The following is a 21,319-nucleotide window of genomic DNA, read 5'->3' as shown; positions in this document are numbered from 1 at the left end:
GCAATCCACTCACCTCAGCCTCCCAAGGCACGGGATTACAGGTTGAGCCAAGGTAGGGGTTTTTTAAACTTCATTTTTAATTTGTAATAAAACTTGACAACTTGCTTTTTCCAAAAGTTAACTAATTGTAAGTACCAGTTAATAAAGTTATTTAAAAAATAATAAGAAGAAGGCTGGGCTTGGTGGCTCAGTCTGTAATCCCAGCATTTTGGGAGGCTGAGGTGAGTGGATTGCCTGAGCCCACAGGTTCGAGACCAGTCCGGGCACCTTGGCAAGACTTTTTCTCTACAATAAAAAAAAATTAGCCGGGCGTGGTAGCATGTGCCTATAGTTCCAGCTACTTGGAAGGCTGAGGCAGCCAGAGCCCAGCAGGTTGACGCTGGGGTGGCCGTGAGTGTGCCACTGCACTCCATCTGGGCAACAGAGTGCAACTGCAACTCCAACTCTAAATAAATAAATAAAATTTAAAAATCAATAAAAAAATAAGAGTTTTCTAAATTATATTCCATGAAACCATCCTCTAGAAGAAAAATTTTAAACATGTGATATGAGAAAAAGTATTCATGGTCAGAAGCAGGGCAGAGGGGATGTTACATTCTATGCCATTTCGCTGGACTGTCATAATGCCTAATTCGTCTATTAAATAAACCTGAGTGGTACTCCAAAAAGAAACTTGCTATAATTTTAGCTAATCGAGCATTTCCCAAATTTAACTATGGCACACATCTTTTTTCCCCTTCTATATTCCATTAACTCTGGGGATGTATCTCTTACCTAGGGTGACTAGGTTTGTACATTTTTCCAGATTCAGATCCTTAAAGAGGTGACTTTGTGCAGTTTGGAAAGTGGTGATTTAGAATGGGAAAGAAAAGAGAGACTGAATGGTGACCAAAAAGACTAATAGTGTTGAGTAAATGAATTTGGAAATATGAATTATCTAATTCTTTTTGAAATAGATAGGTACTGGGATCAGAGCCTGAAGATCCCAAAATAGAAAACTGTAAGGACTGGAAAGTGAGGTGATAATTATGAGATCAGGGCCCCAAAGGAAGAAGGAAGGGAAGGAATCAATAGTCCAGGTTGAGAGGCTGACTTTAGAAAAGGTAGGAAGGACATTGCCTCAAAAAGGAGTATAAAAATAGAATACATATTGAGATAGTTAGTGACACAACTAAGCATTAGAGAGTCCAGAACATATGGCTTCCCATTTTGCCATAGGAGATACTCTAAAGGGAAACAAATACATCTACACTTGAGCACAAAATCCTCTCTTATCAGGCTGCAGGGTTAATGACACTATCTGCTGGTATCTATTACCTACCTGCAAAAGTACCTACTGGAATGCCTGGCTCCATGATCCATGGCTCTGTCCCTTGTTCTAACTGGGAAATCACATCAGGTTTGGAAACTTGGAGTCCTGTTCATGGGAGGGGGGAGAAAGAAAGAAACCCAGTTTGTAGTAAGGAAAAAAAATCACCATACCAGAATTCAATTCAATTTCATCACTTTGTCTTTAAAAGAAATGATATGTAGGATAAATCCAAAGAGAGTGAATAGCTTATCAAACTTCATAATTTGGGAACTGGGCCAGGCTCGGTGGCTCAGCCTATAATCCCAGTGCTTTGGGAGGCCGAGGTGAGTGGATTCCTGAGCCCGTGGGTACGAGACCCGCCTGGGCAACTTGGTGAGACCTCATCTCTACAATAAATTTAAAAAAAACTAGCTGGGCATGGTAGCACATGCCTGTAGTTCCAGCTACTTGGAAGGCTGAGGTGGAAGGATCTCCGGATCCCAGTAGGTCGAGACTGTAGTGGCCAGGAGTGGCCACTGCACTCCAGTCTGGGTGACAGAGTGAAACTCCAACTCAAAAAACAAAACAAAAAAAAACAAAAATAATTTGGGAACTGACCCAGGTTCAGAAAAATTATTAGTTTGCTATTCTGCTTTCTAGGAGAGTAGAAACTTTTTCAAAAATTTTCAAACTTTAGAAAATTGTTAGTCATTAAACCTAAACGACAAGAGAGGACCCTCTTCATCCATACCTCCTGATATTAACTCAGCAAAGTCATCCGTACCTATAGAGACCAGATGGGTATAGTTTTCCAGTGTCACATCTCTGAACAAATCCCTCTGGACAGGATCCAGCTGTTTCCATTCTTCCTGGGTAAAGTCCACTATCACATCCTTGAAGGTTACTGATTCCTGGAATACCAACCATATTTCTGGTTAGCCATAAGGCATTTACCTACAAAGGGGATAAAGTTAGCAATACTGACAGAAGTAAGGCAGGCTATAGGCTAGCTGAAAAATGATCTTGACATTTCCACCTTTGAAAAATAAATACAAAACACTACCACACCTATACCATTAGTTTGTAAGAATTAAATAAAACATGTTCTATGTGAAATAAATTAGAGTCTGGCATATAATAAGAGTTTAGTCAATATGGCTATTGTTGTTGCTGTTCTTCTTCAGCATCATCATCTCTGTGTTCCAAAAATCTTAAGTATTAATAGTTAAACTATTATCATAAATAATACTTTTCACTCTCTATAATAGGCAAGACAAGTCAAACAGTTTTCGAAAGAATGCAAGAGGCAGGAGACTTGCCCTACTACATTTCAAATGATAGCAAAAGATTAAGTAGTTAATACAGAATGGCCTAGCATGGAATATAACAAAATGAAATAAAATAAAAGTCCTGAAATGGACTAATGTTTATACTAGTTGAAAGGAATTAAGCAACTTTCAAACTAGTTGAAAATTTGTCAAACTAAAATAAGTTAAATTAGCTAAGATATATTAGTCACTATATTGTGTCATAATAAATGACCATTTATTTGTGGAAAAAAATTAAAGTATAATCCTTACTTCACAACATATACAAAAAGTCCTGCTAGACTAAACACTATAATTTAAAGAAAAAGCTAAAATAAAATAGAATCAAAAAAACAGGAAAACAGTTGTATAAGCTTGAAAACTAGAAGGCAAAAACTAGAATACAAAGGGAAAGAATGATAACTATAACCACATAACAATTTAAAACTTCTGTAAGACACCATAAAAATTTAACTAAAAACTTCTGCACAGCAAAGAAAACAATCAACAGAATTAGAGACCACCCATAGAATGGGAGAAAACATCTGCAAACTATTCATCTGACAAAGGACTAATATCCAAAATATACAAGAACTTAACAACAACAAAAAAATTCCATTAAAAATTGGGTAGCCGGGCTCGGTGGCTCAGCCTGTAATCCCGTGCCTTTGGGAGGCTGAGGTGAGTGGATTGTCGAGCCCTTGGGCAACTTGGCAAGACCTCATCTCTACAATAAATCAAAAATTAGCCGAGTGTGGTAGCACACGCCTGTAGTTCCAGCTACTCGGAAGGCTGAGACGGAAGGATCGCTGGAGCCCCCAGCAAGTCGAGGCTGCGGTGGCTGGGAGTGGCCACTGCACTCGTCTGGGCGACAGAGTGAGACTCCAACTCAAAAAAAAAAAAAAAAAAAATTTGGTATAGGAGCCGGGCTCGGTGGCTCAGCCTGAATCCTGTGCCTTTGGGAGGCTGAGGTGAGTGGATTGCCTGAACCCGCGGGTTCGAGACCTGCCTGGGCAACTTGGCAAGACCTCATCTCTACAATAAATCAAAAAATGAGCCAGGCGTGGTAGCGTGCATGGTAGCCAGGCGTGGTAGCTCCAGCTACTTGGAAGGCTGAGGCAGAAGGATCGCCAGAGCCCAGCAGGTGGAGGCTGTGGTGGCCGGGAGCGGCCACAGCACTCCATCCAGTCTGGGTGACAGATTGAGACTCCAACTCAAAAAAAAAAAAAAAAAAAAAAAAAATGGGTAAAGGATCTGAATAGACATTTCTCAAAAGAAGATATATAAATGAGCAAGTATTTGAAAAAATGCTCAACATCACTAATAATCAGAAAAATGCAAGACAAAACCATAATGAGATATCATCTTAACCCAGTTAGAATGGCTATCAAAAAAAAGACAAAAAAAATAACAAATGCTGGTGAGGATATGCAGTTGGTGAGAATGTAAATTAGTACAACCATTATAGAAAACATATGACATTTCCCCCCCAAAAATAGATACAGCAATATCATATGATCCGGCAATCCATCTACTGGGTATTTATCCAAAGTAATGAGAATCAGTATACCAAAGAGATGAATGTATTTCCTCATTTGCTGCAGCTCTGTTCACAAGAGCCAAGATATGGAATCAATCTAAATGTCCATGAACAGATGAATAGACAATGAAAATGTGGTATATATACCATTTAGCCAAAAAACACAAAGAATAAAATCCTGTCATTCATGACAATACAGACAAACCTGGAGGACACTATAATAAGTGAAACAAGTCAGACACAGAAAGCTAAATATCACATTTCTCACTCATAAGTGGGAACTAAAAATAAAAAACAAACAAACAAGAACCTCAGCAAAGAAGAGCATAGAATTATGGTTAATAGAGGCTGGGTAGTACAGTGAGGAAGGGAAGTTACGGAGAGATTGGTTAATAGATACACAGATACAAGGTTATAAGTAGATGAGATAAATAAATTCTGGAGTTCTGTAGCACCATAGGGTGAAAATGGTTAGCAATAATTTAGCATATAATTTTTTAAAAAATAGAAAGCATTTTGAATGTTCACAACACAAAGAAATGATAAATGTTCAAGGTGACAGATATGCTAATTACCCTGATTTGATCATTACACATTGTATACATGTATCACAATATCACTTTATATCCCATAAATATGTACTATTATTACATGTCAACTAATACTAAAAGAGAAAAAAAAGATGAACAACCCAGAAGAATAACAACAAAAGACCAACAACCCAAACAGGCAATTGAGATCAAACAGGCAAGTCACCCAAGAAAATGTTAATAAATCATGAAAAGAATGCTCCACTACTAAAAATAAGTTAAACAATAAGATATTAGATTGGGCAACACTACTAAAGTGCTTATGGATCCTATGGTGGACAAAGAAATTGAACGCAATCTATCTGGGGGGCAATCTGACAAGATCTATCAAAACTTTAAATGCATATACCATTCAATCCAGTCTTACTGATTCTTGGAATTTATTCCTCAGAAACACCTCAAGGTAAGAAGACAAGTGTTGTTTGTAGACATTTTTAAATGAGTTATATTTATATGTATTAATTACATTTAAATATAATAATATAAACATAAAAATATAATAATGTACATGTATTAACAACAGTAGACATGGTTATAATCCCATTTTCATGAATAGAAGAAAACTTTATATATAAATGCACAGAAAAAGAATCTGAAAGGATACCCAACCAAATATTGTTGGTGGAACTGGGTAGTAGAACCTGAAGCAATGCAGAGGAACTTCCTACTTTTTTATTATCATTAAGTATTTGAAACTGAGGGAGTGTGCATTAACTCTGTTTTAAAATAGATAAATATATTAAATTTTAAGACTTCTGCTTCTAACTACAACAAAGCAACAGGACTAGCTCTCCCACCATAAGCAATAAAACTGAACAATATATCTGGAACAAGTGTTTTCATATTTTGAACAGCAGGCAGGACGGAAGGGAAGGGAAACACTAACATGGGTCCCACAATCCCCTCATCTTTTTGTTTGAAGTGCTGTCCAGAACATAGAGCAAGGAGGGAGAGCTCTAGCAAATCAGTGGTCTTACTGAGCTGAGGAGACAAAGGTGACAGTTCAGAACTACTGAGGCAAGGAATTTGCAGGACAGATACTGGAAAGCAGAGAGCTCTACAGAGGAGGAGCTCCAAAAATCTGGTGTAAATTTAATCTCCATGGACAACGTTAAATTACCAATATGACACAACTGAAAGCAGAGTTGAGACAGCATGTGCACAATTAGCTCCCTCACACAATCATAGCACACTTTAGGAGCAGGGTTGAGTCCAGCCTGTGAGTAAAGAGCTTAGGCAGCAGGTCTGATTGGTTCATTCTTGGATAAATTTCAGGGAAATGTAGATTCTTGGCTCTGACCCTTCAACAAGCTCTGAAAACTAAGCCTTGGAACGCTTACATAGTCACTGATTAATGATGTGATTCTGTGTGCTCAGAGCACCGAGACAGGATGTACCAAACTGTGAACATTATTTAAAGTAAACACGGAGATTTATGATGTGCACCTGGTACCTACAGTGGGGTTTATACTATAGCTGAGAGTTTGAGGAAATCAAGGAGACTATAGTTCACTGAAGAGGAGAAAGCTACACAAAGAGAGAAACTGCAGAGGTTCCTCCTTGAGTATTCAGTGCATGGTATGTGATGAGACTATATGAGGCCAGGAAAAGAATCATCCAAAAGATTTCAAGGGACCAGTACCAATGCTCAAAAAGGGTGGAAATACAGCCTATTCCCAATAGCCAAAGTGGACAACTGTAATTCATGAGGCAGTGGATAGAATACTCAGAATGGTCCTGCCTCAATAGTGGGGAATAAATGGACTTAGACTAAATGCTGTTCTGGACCACCTACCAAATCTTAAAGAACCTGAAAGGAACACACAGTTTCCGCTAACTTAACTGCATCCCAGAATAAGGCTCAAGAATAGTTTATAGGCATATAAAATATTCAGAATCCGGTAAGGTAAAATTCAGTGTGTAGTATCCAATCAAAGATGATCAGGCATGCAGTAAAATAAGTAAACCCCAATAAGAAGAAAAATCAGTCAACTGAAATGAATCCAGAACTGACACAGTCACTAAAAATAACAGACAAGAACATTAAAAGTTACTATGACTATATTCCATATGTTCAAAAAGTTAGGCAGATATATGAAAGACGCTACTAAAAAAAAAGGAAAAAACACTAATGGAAGTTCTAGAGATGAAAATGAAAATGTTTTGAGATTAAAAAATATACTAGATAGTATTAATAGCAGATTAGGCTTTGAAGAAGAGAGATTAGTAACTTCAAAGACACAGAAACAGAAACTATCCAAAACAAATGATTAAAAAATGTTTTTTAAAGAGATAGTATTGGGAAGCTACAGGAGAACTTCAAGTGGACCATAGTATGTGCAACTGGAGGGGGGGGGCAGAAAAAAAATATTTGAAGAAATAAGAACTAATTACTTTCCAAACTTGATGAAAATTATAAACCCACAGATCAAAGAAACTCAAAAAACTGCAAGCACAAGAAACATGGGGAAAAAAAACTGTAAAAAAGGTACATCATAATCAAATAGCTCAAACTCAGTTATAGATAAAATCTTCCAAGTAAAGAAGAACAAGGACACATAAAGATAAAAACAGTAGCTTTTTTGTTAGAAGCAATGTAAGCAAAAAGACAATGGAGTAACATCAATTACTGAAAAGAAGTAATCTGTCACACCAGAATTGAAAAACAAAGGCAAAATAAAGGCTTCTTTAGACATAAAAACCTGAAAAAAAATTCATTACCAGCAGAGCTACAGTACAAGAAATGTTAAAAGAAGTCCTTCCACCAGAAAAAAAAAAAACAAAAAACGGTATCAGATGAAAATATGGACCTACACCAACACTTCTCAACCTTGACACTATTGATATTTTGGACCAGATGATTATTTTAAATAAGTGTGTAGTGAGGCATTGCTGGCCTCAACCCACTAGATGCCACTAGCTTTCCCCACCAGGTCACGACAATCAAAAAATGGTGGGTGGGGGTTGGGGGTGGGGTGGGGGTGCCTCAAAATTCCCTGAAATTGTGAACCACCAATTACACAAAGGATTAAAGAATACTAAAAATGGTAATAACATGAGTAGGTATATACAATTTTTTTGTTATTTAAATCTCTTTCAAAGATAATTGCTTAAAGAAAATAACAAAGTATTGGGGGTTTACAACATATGTATAAATAAAATATATGGCAACAACAACATAAAAACTGGGAGGGGAAAAGTCAAAGTATAATACTGTAAGGTTCTTATACTGCTTATGAGATGGTATAACACTGAAGGTAAATAGTGATAAGATAAATATGTATCCCTAAAGCAACAACTATAACAGTTAAGAATTATGGCTAATTAGCCAATGAAGGAAATAAAATAAACTCATAAGACTATTCAATTCAAAAGAATGTAGGCATAGAAGGGGAAAAAAGAACAAAGACAATACAAATAAAAAATCAACAGCAAGAAGACAGATTTAAATTTAACCCTAACAGTAGTCACATTAAATGTAGGTGTAACACATTAAATATAAACAATATTAAATATAAATGGTCTCAACACCCCAATGAAAAGACAGAGTTTTCCAGACTGGATTAAAAAAAAGCAAAACTCGACTACATGTTGCTTGTGAGTAGCTCACCTTAAATATAAAGATACAAAGAAGTTAAAAACAAAAGAATGGAAAAAGATATACCATGCTGACAATAATCAAGTATCAAAGCAAATTTCAAGGTAGTCGGTATTACCAGTATTAAAAAGAAAATTTCTCAATGATAAAGTGGTCAACTAATTAAAAAAAAAAATCATAAATGTTTATGAACCTAGTAACAGAGTGTCCAAGTATATGAAGCAAAAACTGGTAAAATGGCAAGAGCAGGCAAAACCACAATAGTCTGACATTTCAATACTCTCGTCATGATAATTGATAAAATAAGTAGACAGAAAATCAATAAGGATATAAAAGACTTGAACAACACTGTCAACCAATTTGACCTGATATCTTTGGTATAGAGAATAATAGCCCTCCCCAAGATGTGCATATCCTAATTCCTGAAACTTATAAATATGTTACCTAACATGGCAGAAGAGATTTTGCAAATGTGATCAAGTTAAAGACCTTGAGAAGGGGGAATTATTCTGGATTGCATGGGTAAGTCCAACGTAATCACAAGGGTCCTTATAGGAGGAAGGCAAGAAGATCAGAGAAAGAGACCTAAAGATAGAAGACAAGTCAGAGCCACAGAGAGGGGGAAATTAGAAGAAGCCACAGTGCTAGCTTTAAAGATAGAATAAGGAGACATAATCCAAGGAACACAGTGGCTTCTAGAAGTTAGAAAAGGCAAGGGAACAGATTCTCCCCTAGAGCCCTCAGAGGAATGCAGCCCTGACATCTCATCTTGGACTTTTGACCTCTAAAACTGTAAGACAATAAATCTGTACTTTTTAGGCCAACTAAGCTTATGGTAATTAATTTTAGCAGTAATAGGAAGCTTAAACAACTACAGGCATTCTACTTAACAACAGCAAAATACACATTCTTTTCAAGTTCTCACTTTTCATTTATCAAGCTAGATGATATTCTGAGGGAAAAAAAAAGTCTCAATAAATTTGAAAGAATTCAACTTATACAAAGTATGATTTCTCATTAGTGATATGTTCACTATCTTGATTATGGTAATGGCAATGAGTATATACATAAGTCAAAATGTATCAAATTATATACTTAAAATGTATGCAGTTTATTGTCACAATATATCCTTCGATTAAAAAAAAGCAATACAAAAGTGCTTGAGCTAAAAAGGGAAGAACTGGGATCATTTCTTTATTAAGAAGATTAAGTTGTGGGACAGGAAGTAAGCAGGAGAGAAAATCTGAGAAGAAGAAGGAGCTTGACCAAAGGAGGGCTTGAGGTTAGTTATGGCTAGTGAGCAATTGTAACCTTTTTTGTCTAAGTTCTCAATCAGTTATCAGCATTCCCTAAAATATTAGTAGTTCACTTATCCTCCATTAAAAGTTACTAATAGTTCACAAATAGCCTACAAAATAAAGCCTACAACTTCTCATACAGACATTCAAAGCCTTTAACATTATGACTTTATTCAATCATTTGTTTACCACTTGCACAAATAATTCATCTCCTCAAACATTTCTGAATCTTATGTAACACCTGCTAATTCTTACTTGTGAATTTCTGCATATAATCTTCTCCATACCTAGGATCCACACTCCACTCTGCACCTTACTTGTTCAAATATCTAAACATAACATCACCCATCCTTTTAGAGGTATCGCAAATCCCCCATAAAATCCTCTGTGAAACCCTTCTAACCCCTCTAAATCACAAATATTTTTCCATTCTCTAATTTCCACAGTACTCATTTCACTTTTCTTATATTTACCTATTTTGTTTTTTAGCAGTCATTTTGGTCTATTTAAGTAAAGGATCAAGTTTGTACTTCTTTTGCTCTCCTATCCCTGGAGTATGACAGGTTACTAAGCAAGAGGTAAGTGGTGAATGTATTAGTTAAAACTGACAAGACACAGCTAGGAATGAGGTCACTGGACAGATAAGAACCCAGAATGAACTGCCAGTATTGGTTTTTGGACAAACATACCCCACAACAAAAGAATACATACTCCCACTCCAAGGAATGACATGGTATTTCAGGAAATCCCAACTTACCTGAAAACTGGCTGATGGGAGTACAGTATGGCCCCCTTGGAGAAAAGCAGAGTCTGAAGAGGACAGATCTAGGGGAGGAAGAAGAAGCCATAATGAATTCTGTCCAATTTAGCCCTTCCCACCAATCTATAAAACCCATTTACTTTTCCATTTGAAAATAGCAGAAATGATGCCATTTCCTTTACATTTCAATATCCACAAACAAAAAAGAAAGATACAAGTTAACTGCTAATTGGGGTCCCAGTACCCCCCCCTTTGGTAGACTTAGGAGGTAAAGCATTGCTTTATAATTCAGTTTTCTCCCTAGATATTTAATAGTCATATGGATCATATAACTCAACCTATGGTCCTCATTATGTGAGGCAAAATATTTCTGCTACCTTTTCTCTGCTGCATATAAAATATCAAGAAATAGATTATTTTCTAAAAGTATTCATAGGTCCTTTTAAAACTTTGCTGTTAATGCAAATTAAATATGACATACACTACCCACTCATCAGAATGTGTTAAATTTAAAAGGCATGATTATTACTAATTGCTGGCAAGAAAACAGAGCAATTGGAACTTCTGTACGCTGCTGTGCTGGTATAAATGTATAAACCATTTATAAAAACTGCTTAGCAGTTTATACTAAGCTAAACATATGTCTGCCCTGTGACTCAACAATTCCACTCCTGTGCATACACCCATAGAAATGCTTACGTCCACCAAAAGCCTTATACAAGAATGTTAACTGCAGATTTATTCACAGTATCCCCAAACTGGAAACAACCCAAATGTCTTTCAACAGTAGACAACATGAACAACTGTGGTATATTCATAAAATAAAACATTCCAAAATGTAAGACCTACTAGCATAACAACATGAATACATCTCATAAACATAATATTGAGCAAAATAAGCTAGACACAAAAGAATGCATATTACATGACTATATTTATATTAAGTTCATAAACAGACCATACTAATCTATGGTGGTGAAAGAAAGTAATTGCTTCTGGAGGGATTACTAACTGGGTAGAGACACAAAAATACATGTGCACTTTACGGTAACATATACCTCAATAAACAAAACAAAAACAATCTTTGCTCTTGGGTAGGTCTATTCAGAGAACTGGTTGAAAGGAAAGGCTGATTCTCAAGACAACTCCTCTGGTGTCCCTTGCCTTCTCTAGGCTTCAATTTCCTAATCTTTAAAAATGTAGAGGCAAGTCAGGCTCAGTGACTCAGCTTATAATCCCTGTACTTTGGGAAGCCAAAGTAAGTGGATTGCCTGAGTCCGCAGGTTCAAAACCAGCTAGGGCAACTTGGTGAGACCTCATCTCTACAATAAATCAACAATCAGCCGGGCGTTGTAGCGTGTTCCTGTAGTTCCAGCTACTTGGAAGGCTGAAGTGGAAGGATCATCGAAGTCCAGCAGGTTGATGCTGGGGTGGCCGTGAGTGTGCCACTGCACTCCAGCCTGGGTGACAAAGACTCCAACTCAAAAAACAAAAACAAAAAAAACATAGAGGCAAATGTCTGACAAACATTCCTTTCAAAATTCCCTTGAGAAGGAGACAGTAGCAGGGAAAAGCAAATTAGGTGTACTTGTTTCCACAAAGAAGTTAAGGCAAGATGAATTTTCTCCCCTTTGAAGCTTAATCTATGTAGAAAGATGAGCAAGGAAAGATGTCTGTATGATATATAATATCAGAATTAGAGACAATGAGGTGTGAGATAAAAAGAATAACAATGCCATAAGAGATGGTTGGTAAAAACTAAGAAAAAACAATCAAAACAGGTAAGGTCAAGTAGGGTATTTATGACCACAGATATAAATGCATGAGATAGGGACAGTAAGCTAAGTGAATTTACAGCTGGAAAAAAGGAGGAAAACACAATCTTTCAGGTATTGCTAAGGCTTGTGGGGATGGAAGTCATAACTGGGATAAAACCTTCAAACTATATAACTTAAAAAAAAAAATTGGCCAGGCATGGTGGCTCATGCATGTAATCCCAGCACTTTGGGAGGCTGAAACAAGGGATTACTTGAATACAGGAGTTTAAGACCAGCCTGGAAAACAAAGCAAGACCTCCATCTCTACAAAAAATTAAAAAATAAAATAAAGTTAGCCAGGCATGGTGGCATATGCCTATAGTCCCAGCTACTTGAGGGGGGCTGAGGTAGAAAGATTGCTTGAGCCTGGGAGTTCAAGGCTGCAGTGAGCTGACTGCATCACAGCACTCCAGCCGGGGTAACAGAGTGAGACCCTGTCTATATACAAAAATAAAAAATTTTAAAAAGCTATAAAAATCTCAAAAAACTAGAATAGACTAAATACAAGGATATTGGAGAACATGAAGAATAAAAAGAAAAGCTACACAATCAATTACAGAACCCATGTAATTTCAGGGAATTTAGATAGCACTATTAAGGTTCAAGTACAGTCTCTCTGAAATAGATACCACCATTAGGGTGGGTCAGTGCCATCTGATTTCAGTCCCAAGGTTCAACTTCTAGGGAGAGCCTACTGGATAGAGACACAAAAATACATGTGCACTTTACTGTAATATATACCTCAATAAACAAAACAAAAACAAGTTTTGCTCTTGGGTAGGTCTATTCAGAGAACTGGTTGAAAGGAAAGACAACCCCCCTGGTGTCTCTTGCCTTCTCTAGGCTTCAATTTCCTAATCTTTAAAAATGTAGAGGGAGGTCAGGCTCAGTGACTCAGCATATAATCGCTGTACTTTGAGAAGCCAAGATAAGTGGATTGCCTGAGTCCGCTGGTTCAAAACCAGCCAGGGCAACTTGGCGAGACCTAGTCTCTACAATAAATAAAAAATCAGCCGGGTGTTGTAGCGTGCGCCTGAAGTTCCGGCAACTTATTCTATCTTGCACCTCATTGTCTCTAATTCTGATATTATATATCATACAGACATCTTTCCTTGCTCATCCTTCTACATAGATTAAGCTTCAAAGGGGAGAAAATTCATCTTGCCTTACTTCTTTGTGGAAACAGGTACATCTAGTTTGCTTTTCCCTACCACTATCTCTTTCTCAAGAGAATTTTGAAAGGAATGCTTGTCAGACATTTGCCTCTACATTTTTTTTGTTTTTGTGATCAAGCCTTGGTTAAAAGAAGGCTGGGCAAAATTTACTCAAAATTATCTGCTAGAAAAAAATGGACTAAGAGATGAATTACTGTAGCCAATGCAATAATCACGAGTATGAAACCTAATAGAAATCGTAGATAAATAGGAAGAGGGAAAAAAAAGTACCACTGCGCTGACAAGAACATGCCATAGACAGTTTAGGCAAGGGGTGTGATGGATAATATAGAGAAAACCTAGGTGATTTCAACTGTCTGAATAAGTATGTAGGTTTCATTTTGTAAAAAATATATTAATAAAGAAATTCTCCATTTGTCTTAATGGTGTCATGCCTCACAGAGGAAACAATAAAGGGTTTAATTTTGACCAGTAAGGAAACACTGCTTTGTAACAGAAGTCTTGAAAAAAAAATGAAGAGGTTATCTTGGAGTTTCTAACAGTAAAAGAAAATGTACATGCACTGGCAGGTACCCAAGACTTCAGGGAAACAGAATCAAAAGAAATGTCTCAGGTAGGATGCTTTTGATTCCAAGTAACAGAAACAACAGTAACAGTTACAGAAGCCAACTGTATGCCTGGCACATAATAAATGCTAGTAAGTATCAAAAATATTATGATTGCAAGGACAGAAGCTCAGGAAGGTTAATCCTAACAATACAATTGTGAAAAATCCCAAGAGAAAAAAAACAAAGAGCTTTAATGAAACTATTTTGGTTGATTTAATTCTGAGAAACTTAGAATTTAAAAGAACATTATAAAGACATGAAGGACAAAAACATTGAGGAAATATATAGATCAAACCTACATGAATAATATGAATAATGTTAAGACTTCTAATGATATTATTTTTAACAAATGCAAGAAAAAAAAACTGCATGATAATAGTTTGGTTAAAGCAAACCTGACTGCACAGCCATACTCAAAGAATGAAAAGACAATGCCAATGCAGAGAGAAGATAATGGTTTTTTCCTTACCCTGACCTGTTCAACGACAAATAGAAAGAAACAGAAGGAATACTCAATCAAATCTGCTAGTGACATAAAGTTGGAAAGAACCAACTCTAAATAATTAAAACACTGTATAACTAAATTAGGATTCACAATTATTCTGATAGGCTGGAATACTTGGCAAAAAAAATTGAACAATCAGAAACGTGAAGTCCTGACATTTTGTTGTTGTTGTTGTTTTATTTTTATTTTTTTCCTTTCTTTTTTTATTGTAAAGATGTGGGGTACAATTCAGAGTTAGGTATTCATTATGCAGGTACCCTTGTTGATGATGGGTGTCCCCCCCAGGCAGATTCCCACTACTGCCAATACCACTCCCCCCCCACCCCCACAAGTCCTGACATTAAGGACAACAATAATTCCATTACATAAGAATGGCATAAATCTAGCTCACAGAAGTTTACATGAAAAAGATCAAGGGTTTACGGTAATATCACTGATTTTTTGGTAAAGCAAATATAGTGTAATACCAAACAGCAGAAGTATAATCCAAATCAAAAGAGGTAGTACGTCTTACTTTCAGGTATTTTTCAAAGCACATCCAAAGAACTATGTTTAGCATTAGGCACCGGATTTTAAGAAAAATGCTGACCAAGCAGGAGAGTTTTCAAAGAGGTCTAGATGGACCAATCAAAGGAGCTGAGGGTATACTGCTTAGAAAGGAATTTGTGAGGAGTTGAAACAGCTGAATTCACATATGTGAGGGGCAGCAATGTGAAAGAAAAGAGCAAACGGTCTCTTTAGTTATCGGAGACGAAGCCTAAGAACAACAAAAAAGTTACAGGGACAGGCCCTCCTGTCTAACATGAGGAATTCAAAAAGAGCCAATAAGGGAATGGGCTGCACCCAAAGTGGCGAGTTATGCCACACTAGTTCTAGCATACGCTTTGACAGAAAACCATCTGCCAAGGATATTTCAAAACCGATTCTTGCACTGAAGGAATAATTACCAAGATTTTCTCTGACTTCAAAACGATCATACTAATATTTAAAAGATAGCAGTCATGTGGGAATCACAGATATTCTGAATCACTGTTCCTTTTCATTCCCCAATTAAAAAGCCAGGAAGAACACCTCCTCCGTCTCTCCTTATAATGTAATTCGGTTTCTGTACTTATCCGTAAACATAGCGCCCCTTCTTTCCATCTCTATCAGTTCTGACCTCAAGTATTTGATCCTCCAGTCATGACTGTTCTCTAGCCTCCATCACCCCACTCTCTCCCAAGTAAACCCCCACTACCTTCCATCTCAGGGGCTCATCCCGTTCCTCTGGAACTTGGACACCAGGGTTCGCCAGGCAGCTTTCCTCCAACTGGTACCTCGGTCTGGGACTCAGAAGTCCAACCCCCTTGGAGGGAGTCCGCAACGAGCTGAGGCTGTTCACCCTAAAAGACACAGGATGGAGTCACACATTCACACCTTAGAGTCTTGCAGGATGGCCAAGAAGTCCTCCTACACAAGAAAACTCCCCCAAGAGAGCTCTAGAGAGGCATGTGGCACTTCAATGAACAGAAACAGAGTAGAGATCGAGTACGCAGGCTCTGCTTCAGATCCAAAAACCCTTGCTGCCCACCCAAGAATCTGGCTGGGGTGCCCGCAGACCCGGCTTGCTCCCGCTGCACACTCGCGGCTCACACCCCTGCGGGCTCGCATAGAGGAACACACACCTGTTGCGGAGCGTTAAAGCTGGAAGGTGGACGAGCAGGCCGAGGTCCAGCATCCGACTTCCCCTTAGGCCAGAACAAAAGAACAAAGCCCTCCAAGGGATCAGGCGGGACCGCCCCGAACAGAAGGAGGCGAGGTGCGCCCCCTTCGAGGACTCCCCAGCTTGCTCCCGCAGAGGCCGCTAAACGCGAAACCACAAGGGTGACGTCACGCGCCTGCAGCGCAGACCGTTGTCATGGTGATACCTGAACTCCCCTCCCCCTACGGCGATCCACACACCCGATCCCGGGTCCGGAAGCGCTGGGACCGTCACCAGACCTAACGAAGAGAACCAAAGCAGCTGGACTTCCAGAGCGCCAACCTCTTTCCACGCCTACAACCGGCTTCAACGGTCACTTCCGGTCGTGCGGAAAGAGCCCTGCCCCTCACGCCGGCTGCGTGAACGCACGTCCGGCGGGCACACAGGACTACAACTCCCAGAATGCTCCACGGCGATGATTCTGAACTTCTTTTCCCAGAGGCTTCAGCCAAAATGTACGTTTGCGATGAGCGGAGGTTCTACCCGCCGGTCATTTGGTCCCGGTAATTTCAGATTCGGGTGTGTGTTGGAGTGGTGACTCAAACTTGTCTGACTGGACTGATTTTAAGAAATACACAGACACACATAATTCTAAAACGCGAACAAGCGTTTCATGATGCACCATTTACCTTTGTTACATGTCCTGCTTTCTATTGTGTGGTCTGTTCCTTTGTCGTTTAAAAAATACTAGTAGTTCGTCATTAAAATTGTTTTCATGGCTCTCAGTTGGGTCGCGACTAGCATTTTTTTTTTTTTTTTTTTTTTTTTAGTGCTGAAGGAAACCCGAAGATGATAGTACTGTTTTACCCTTAGTAGTGCATTTTATGTACCTCTGTCAGCCAGCACATAGCTACAAGTGAAGCCCAAGGCCAGTTTGACCGTGTGTCCTTGGAGAAAAGACTCCAAGTCGGTAGTTTTTATATTTTACTTTACTGCGCTTCTTTGCATCCCCAGCATTTGGATGTAGAGGCTAAAGTCAAGTCTTTCAGCCGGCTGAGTGACAAAGCATTAAACCTAGAAGTCCTAACACTAAGTATATGAAAAAGTTACAGTAAAGGGAAAAGAAAAAATAATTAAAAGTCTCTAAGAGCAGATTTCAGAAAAGAAAAAAGTCTTAGGAAGGAACTAGAATTTCAAGAAACAATTTGGTATCCTGTAGATTACAAAAAAACATTGCAAGAATAGAGAGGAAAGTTGTGGGAGAACAGTCTTGTAATAAAAAAACACTAGATGAAAGAGGATAAAAGCATATTGCAAGCATATTTTAAATACAGCAACATATTTAAAGCCATGCTGGAGAAAAACAATTGATGCCATGGGAAAATGAACCATTTATGTATAGGATATTATTTTAAAACCTCTCTATGCTTCAAAAGAAAGAAGCGAATGAAAAAGAGTAAGAGAAAATGATAGCTATGAAGGACACAGGATAGAAAGCCAACATATGGATAACTGGCAATCACAAAAGAGAGACTAGATAAAACCAGCTATTATTGAACACTTTCTATGTGCTAGGCAGCATTCCAAATGCTTTACATCTATTAACTTACTTAACTCTTGAAATATGCTAATGGAGTTATGTCTTTATTATTTCTACTTTACAAAGGAAACTGAGGCAAAAGTAGGTTGAATAATTTGCTCAATGTAACATGCCCTGTAAATGGGGAAGCTGGGACTTGAATTTAGTAATCTGGTCCCAAACACTCTTAATTTCCAACGCTAGATTCTCTAGTAAAAAGACAAAAAAATTTCTAGGATTGTTTATGGGAGCTAATTGTACACATGCCCTCTCAACTCTGCATTCAGCATTGTTTGTGAGGGAGTTTTTAGCCAGTAAACAAATAACTGTGTGGGAATACCCTCCCTATTCACCAGATCTGGCCCCCAATGACTTTTTTCTTTATCTAAAGATAAAGGAAATATTAAAAGGAAGACATATTGGTGACATTCAGGATTTCAAGGATAATATGATGACAGCTCTGATGGCCATTTCAGAAAAAGAGTTCCAAAACTGCTTTGATGGGTGGATTAGGTGCTGGTGTCAGTGCATAGCTTCCCAAGGGGACTACTTCGAAGGTGACCATAGTGATATTCAGCAATGAGGTATGTAGTACTTTTTCTAGATTAAGTTCATGAACTTAATTGCCAGACCCATATATTATCATGCATAGATCTTGGTTTTTTAAAAAATGAATGTTTAAAAGAATGCAAAGGCAAACCACAGACTGGGAGGAAATATTTGAAAAAATGCATGTCTGATAAATAACTGGTATCCAAAATATATAAATAACTCTTAAAACTAAACAATAAGAAAATAAGCTGATTAAAAAATAGGCCAAAGACCTTAGTAAACACTTCACCAAAGAAGATATACAGATGGTAAACAAGCATATGAAAAGATCCTCCACATCATATCTCTTCAGGGAAATTAAAATTAAAACAACCCTGAGATACTACTACATAACTATCAAAATGGCCAAAATCCAGAACCCTGAGAACAAATGCTGACAAGGATGTGGAGCAACAGGCCCTCTCATTCGTTGTTAGTGAGAATGCAAAAAGGTAGAGCCACTTTGGCGAACAGTTTGGCAATTTCTTATAAAACTGAACATACTCATACCATAGAACCTAGTAATTATGCTCCTTGGTATTTACACAAAGGAGTTGAAAACATAACTCCACACAAAACCCACACAATAATGTTTTTAGCAGCTTTATTCATAATTGCCAAAATTTGGAAGCAATCAAGATATCCTTCAGTACATGAATGAATGAATAAACTGATAACAAAACATTATCCAGCAATGGAAAGAAATGAGTTATCAAGCTACTAAAAAGAAGAAACATTAAATGCATGTTGTTGAGGGAAAGAAGTCAATCTGAAAAAGATTACATACTATATAATTCCACTTATATAACATTCTTGAAAAGGCAGCATTAGGGAGACAGCAAAGATCAGTGGTTGCCTGAGTCTGGGAGAGAGAGAAAAGGAAGAATAGGTGAAGCACAGTAGATTTTTAGGGCAGTGAAACTATTCTGTATGATACTGTAATGGTGGGTATATGTTGTTATACTTTTGTCAAAAGTCATAGAAAGTACAGAGTGTGAACCTTAATGTAAACTGTAATCTTTAGTTAATAATAATTTATCAATATTGGCTCATCAGTTGTAACAAATGTACCACATTAATGCAAGTTGTTAATAAGTGGAAACTGAGGGAGGAGGGTGGAGGGTGAGGGAGGGAATTTCTCTACTTTCCTCTCAATTTTTCTGTAAGTCTAAAACTGTTCAAAAATATAAAATCTGTTAATTTTAAAACATAAGAATGTTAAAATGCTTCTGGTAAGGAAATGAAGTGTAGTTAGAAACTGAAGGAATGGTGATCCTTGCTATAAAGTGGCAGAGACTTGGCTGAATTGTATTCAACGTTTGGATGGAAAACAGAACTTATAAATTATGAATATGTATATTTAGCTGAGGACTAAGGTATACATTGTACAACCTGGTTTCTCATTGCTGCTTACAGTAAAATGCACCAGGAACGAGATAAACTGGGGAAAGAACTGCTAGGCAAGAAGGAACCAGCACTAGATGACTTGGAAAATTTTCAGTCATACCTTATACAAGAGTCTTTCAACACATGTTGAGGATAACAGAAAAGTATGAATAATCTGTTTTTAGTGACACCTCTATCTAGTTTTAATCAATTGAGTCTATATATTAAAAAGGTAAACAGCCATAGGAAATAGCTTATAGATGCTCCTTGAACACCTGCTATGTACCAAGCACCAACAACAAACACTGTCTGCAAAGAAGATAATCTAGTGAATGAAACTCAGTTTACTGAGTTTTTGCTTTGTGCCAAACTCTATTTTAAACATTTACTTGAATTAATTCATTTAATTAACTCAACATGCCAAAGAGAGAACAGAAAAAAAAAGAAATTTGCAGGAAATTTATAAATTAATAATTTAAATACAACCCAGCCTTATCAATATGTCTTTTCGCATAATGGTTATGATTTTGGTAATAACCAAATTTTTTACTCAAAAATACGTAATTAACATCTTAGTCTGTCATTAGATAAATATTAATGCATATCATACATTTTAGTGCAGGGAAAGTATTATATCCTCCTGATGATGAATTTTTAAAAGAAAAATATTTTCTGAAGCTTAACAGCCTACAAAAGTGAATAACTCAATAGATTCACACAAACCAAAGATCCCCACATATTCAGCACTCAATTTAAAACTAAAATCATTACCAGAATCCTAGAAATCCCTCTCAAGGGAAATAGGACCTCCCAAGGATAGTCACTATCCTGACTTCTAACACCATAGATTAATTTTCTTTTTTTTTTCCCACTCAGCCTTCGTTGATGAGATTCTATGTACATGCCTGTGAGTACTTGTAGTTCCTGCATTCTCTGGTATGGTTTGAGATATATATATATATGAAAGAAAACCTGGCAATTAATTTTTTTACTATAGATAGATATTTGATTTGTTTCCAGTTTAGGGCTAAAATAGAAACTAGACTAGTTTTTTGTTTCCTCCAACTAAATCCTGACTCTCTACTTTTACCAAGATCCATTCTGCCATGTTTTCATTTTCAATCCAGTAAAACAAAGAAGATTACAGTTGGGGCCAGTCCCTTTTCATTGTCACCCTAAAACAAGCAAATAATTGATTAGTAACTTTAGTTCAAATACATCACTAATTGCTTTCTATTTTGCTGAGTTGCTTTTTAAGCACAAAAAGTTTTTTATTTTTCTTTGGGTGTCTAACTATATTCAAAGCTAGAGTTCCAAATGACTTAAGCTTTTTTAGAAAAATACATATTTGTTATGCATTAATTATTTACAACAATCTTCTAAAGCATAATTTATATTTATGTAGACCCCTGGTCACCTATCAAAACTGCTTTAAGCCTATCCCCTCAAAGTATGGTCTTCCATAAAACTATTGAATTTATTTATTTTATTTTATTTTAAGATGTGGGGTACAATTCAGGATTAGGTACATATGTGGTCATCATACAGGTAAAGTTTGGGCCTCCCTTTGGTCCCTTCTTCGCCTGGTTTGAG

At 37.2% G+C, this 21,319-nt stretch overlaps 1 protein-coding gene across 5 annotated transcripts in view; it reads right to left on the bottom strand.

The window, feature by feature from the left end:
* Nucleotides 1-16,541, bottom strand: part of ZNF184 (zinc finger protein 184) — a 21,384-nt gene extending 4,843 nt beyond the window's left edge. For 2 of the 5 annotated variants that reach the window (XM_021709873.1, XM_008053320.2), the window contains exons 1-5: nucleotides 16,154-16,541; nucleotides 15,727-15,871; nucleotides 10,382-10,449; nucleotides 2,076-2,202; nucleotides 1,322-1,417 (exon numbers count right to left, since the gene is read on the bottom strand). In XM_021709873.1, coding sequence (XP_021565548.1) covers nucleotides 1,322-1,362 — 41 coding nt within the window. In that variant the 5' untranslated portion in view covers nucleotides 1,363-1,417; nucleotides 2,076-2,202; nucleotides 10,382-10,449; nucleotides 15,727-15,871; nucleotides 16,154-16,541. Of the gene's footprint in view, nucleotides 1-1,321; nucleotides 1,418-2,075; nucleotides 2,203-10,381; nucleotides 10,450-15,726; nucleotides 15,872-16,088 lie in introns of all 5 variants that reach the window. The other 3 variants (XM_021709876.1, XM_021709868.1, XM_021709869.1) reach the window with 2 other exon arrangements.
* Between the last annotated feature and the right edge of the window lie 4,778 nt (nucleotides 16,542-21,319).

The sequence above is a fragment of the Carlito syrichta genome, unplaced genomic scaffold (genome assembly GCF_000164805.1).
Source record: "Carlito syrichta isolate Samal-C Ts95f unplaced genomic scaffold, Tarsius_syrichta-2.0.1 Scaffold74266, whole genome shotgun sequence".
NCBI classification, from domain to species: domain Eukaryota; kingdom Metazoa; phylum Chordata; class Mammalia; order Primates; family Tarsiidae; genus Carlito; species Carlito syrichta.
The sequence above is the reverse complement of the archived record's forward strand: the minus strand, read 5'-3'. Positions and strand labels throughout refer to the sequence as shown.